This window comes from Gossypium raimondii, chromosome 4 (assembly GCF_025698545.1).
Source record: "Gossypium raimondii isolate GPD5lz chromosome 4, ASM2569854v1, whole genome shotgun sequence".
Lineage (NCBI taxonomy): Eukaryota > Viridiplantae > Streptophyta > Magnoliopsida > Malvales > Malvaceae > Gossypium > Gossypium raimondii.
In genome coordinates this window covers 46,849,877-46,852,096 of record NC_068568.1, presented here as the reverse complement: position 1 = coordinate 46,852,096, position 2,220 = coordinate 46,849,877, and the positions used below count along the sequence as shown (strand labels likewise).

The window sequence follows — 2,220 nt, the reverse complement described above, 5'->3', positions numbered from 1 at the left end:
AATTTCCAACTTAGTATAGAAGTTAGGTTTTTTGCCGTCAATTAGGTTACCTATTATACAAATATTTTTAGGGGTCTTTTAAGTTTACATGATCTATTTAAAAATTTATAATTCCATTTCAACTTTCTTACATGTAAAATCATTATCTTTAGCCTTCAAAATTTATAATTTTATTTTGAATTTAATCTAAAATTGATGTAAATCAACGAATAAATTAACTTAGAAACTAGTAAGCTAGTTTTTGAAGTTATATGATATCACATAAATAAACAATAATTTATCATAAGGCACATTAATTCCAACAATCGAGCATGAGGGTGTGGAAGATGGCACCTTGAAACACTTTCCAATACTTCAAGGAAAATGGAGGAAACTTAAAAGAGAATGAAGCAAAATAGTGGTTAGGTGGAGAAGGTAATGGGAATAGAGAAAATACCAAAGATTATATTTGACTTTTGTGGGGCTGACCTGGAACTTGGGGCCCAAGGAAGCATGGGATTGGGTTTTTCCTCGTCTTTTAGATGACAACTTAGGCAGAATAATGTCCACTCTTGGCAGCATGGTGCCATTGTTGCAGGTTAAAAGCTATAACTCGTGGCTTGATTTACTGCCAGGCCAACTATAAATTGTCAATGTATTGTGCCCTTTGATCGATATAGTTCTTAGTTTTTAAATTATTATTATTATGAACTCGTATTACAGTTTTAAAAAAAAATTAATTAGTCCATCAGGGCAAGTTATTGTTCACCGTACATACTCCAGTAATAACATTGGACTTGATTCAAAGAAATCTTCTTGACAAAAACAGTCTAATGAAAAATAATTTCCCCTTCCTATATGCTAAATAATTCTTGACAAAAGCGTTGTCAAATTAATCTGATGGATCCAGGCATGCAGCTTATCTTCATATGAATCCATATTTACATTTTGGGATAACTTTATTATATACAGCTAATGTTTTTAGCATCTTATCTCTGTCTGGGTGCCTTGGTTTTATTGTTGGAATTAGCATTTTGGTGAAGTACAAGTGGGGTCTCCATGATACGGTTAAAGTTTTCTCTTTTTGCTTGGCAATTGGTGCCATTCTTATCAGGCATTTCTAACAACACTTTTGCAGTGATAATTACTTTACATATTCAATAATTTTACTTGAATTTTATAATTTTCAAGAATATTCGAATACAAGTTGACAGTATGGTTTTCCACTTCCAAAATGAGCTTCGCTCATGGAATATAACACCTTCAGAATCATATCAGCTAACACCCCTATAATCACGTGCCATACCTTCAGGTTCCAGAGGTTGAATATTCATAATGCTGTCCTGAGCTGGAACACATGATTCCAATGATCTACTACTTTGATTACATCCCATGATCTTTTGGCATGTTTCAAGCAAACAATGCCTGCATTTGGGGCATGATGTGTGTGATTTAAGCCACTTATCAATACAACGAACATGAAATCCATGGTTGCATTTCGGTAGAAACCGCAGGCCCTCGCCAGGTGTAAACTCCGACAGGCATATCACGCATTCCCCGTCCAGCCCTTGCAGATTCATCTCCGCTGAGTAATTCACCACAGGGAAAGTCTTGAGTGCCTCTGGCTCGATTCCTTTATTAAGTATTGCAGCTGAAGGGTAGTTGATGGAGTCGGAAGCCGACCCGTTTGAGCACCTTAGCACACATTTGATTATTAAGTTTAGCCCCAATGAGAAAATTATGCCACAAAAGATGACTGAAAGTACCATGCAAACATTTTGGTCTAAACTGGTATTCTGAGGGTAAGGAGGAGGAGCTGATGGTTGGTTCGATTGTTTGTAATAAAGCAGTAATTTTCTGGAATGGAAGTTTCCAAGAAAATTCTGCAATAGTTGGGATGAAGTAGAAGAAGTTGAAATTGAATACATGGTTTCCAGTAGGTTTGCTGAGTTTGGATGAAATTTGTTTGGAAGAGCAGTCAAATGGTGGAGATTATATATAGCGAAAGTTGGAAGGCTTAAAAGTAGTGGTCAATTGGTCATTGTTTTTCTTTTTTTTTACTCTTTTGGTGGCTAGATATGAGCATGAGAATATAATGATCCTCTCTGCCTGTTTCCAATTTCAATTCACGACCCACTAACTAAAGAAAAAGACAATCCAAAATATTCCACTGGATTTCATGTTCAATCTTTTTGTTAGTACTGTCACCAACCTTAGGACAAATAGCCTAGGTGGAGGTAC

General features: G+C 35.8%; 1 protein-coding gene across 1 annotated transcript; it reads right to left on the bottom strand.

Moving 5' to 3' along the window:
* Positions 1 to 1,123: 1,123 nt before the first annotated feature.
* On the bottom strand, positions 1,124 to 1,986 carry LOC128031950 (RING-H2 finger protein ATL78-like). Its single transcript, XM_052629931.1, has one exon. The coding sequence runs from the start codon at positions 1,905 to 1,907 to the stop codon at positions 1,254 to 1,256; it is 654 nt and encodes a 217-aa protein (XP_052485891.1). The 5' UTR covers positions 1,908 to 1,986; the 3' UTR covers positions 1,124 to 1,253.
* Between the last annotated feature and the right edge of the window lie 234 nt (positions 1,987 to 2,220).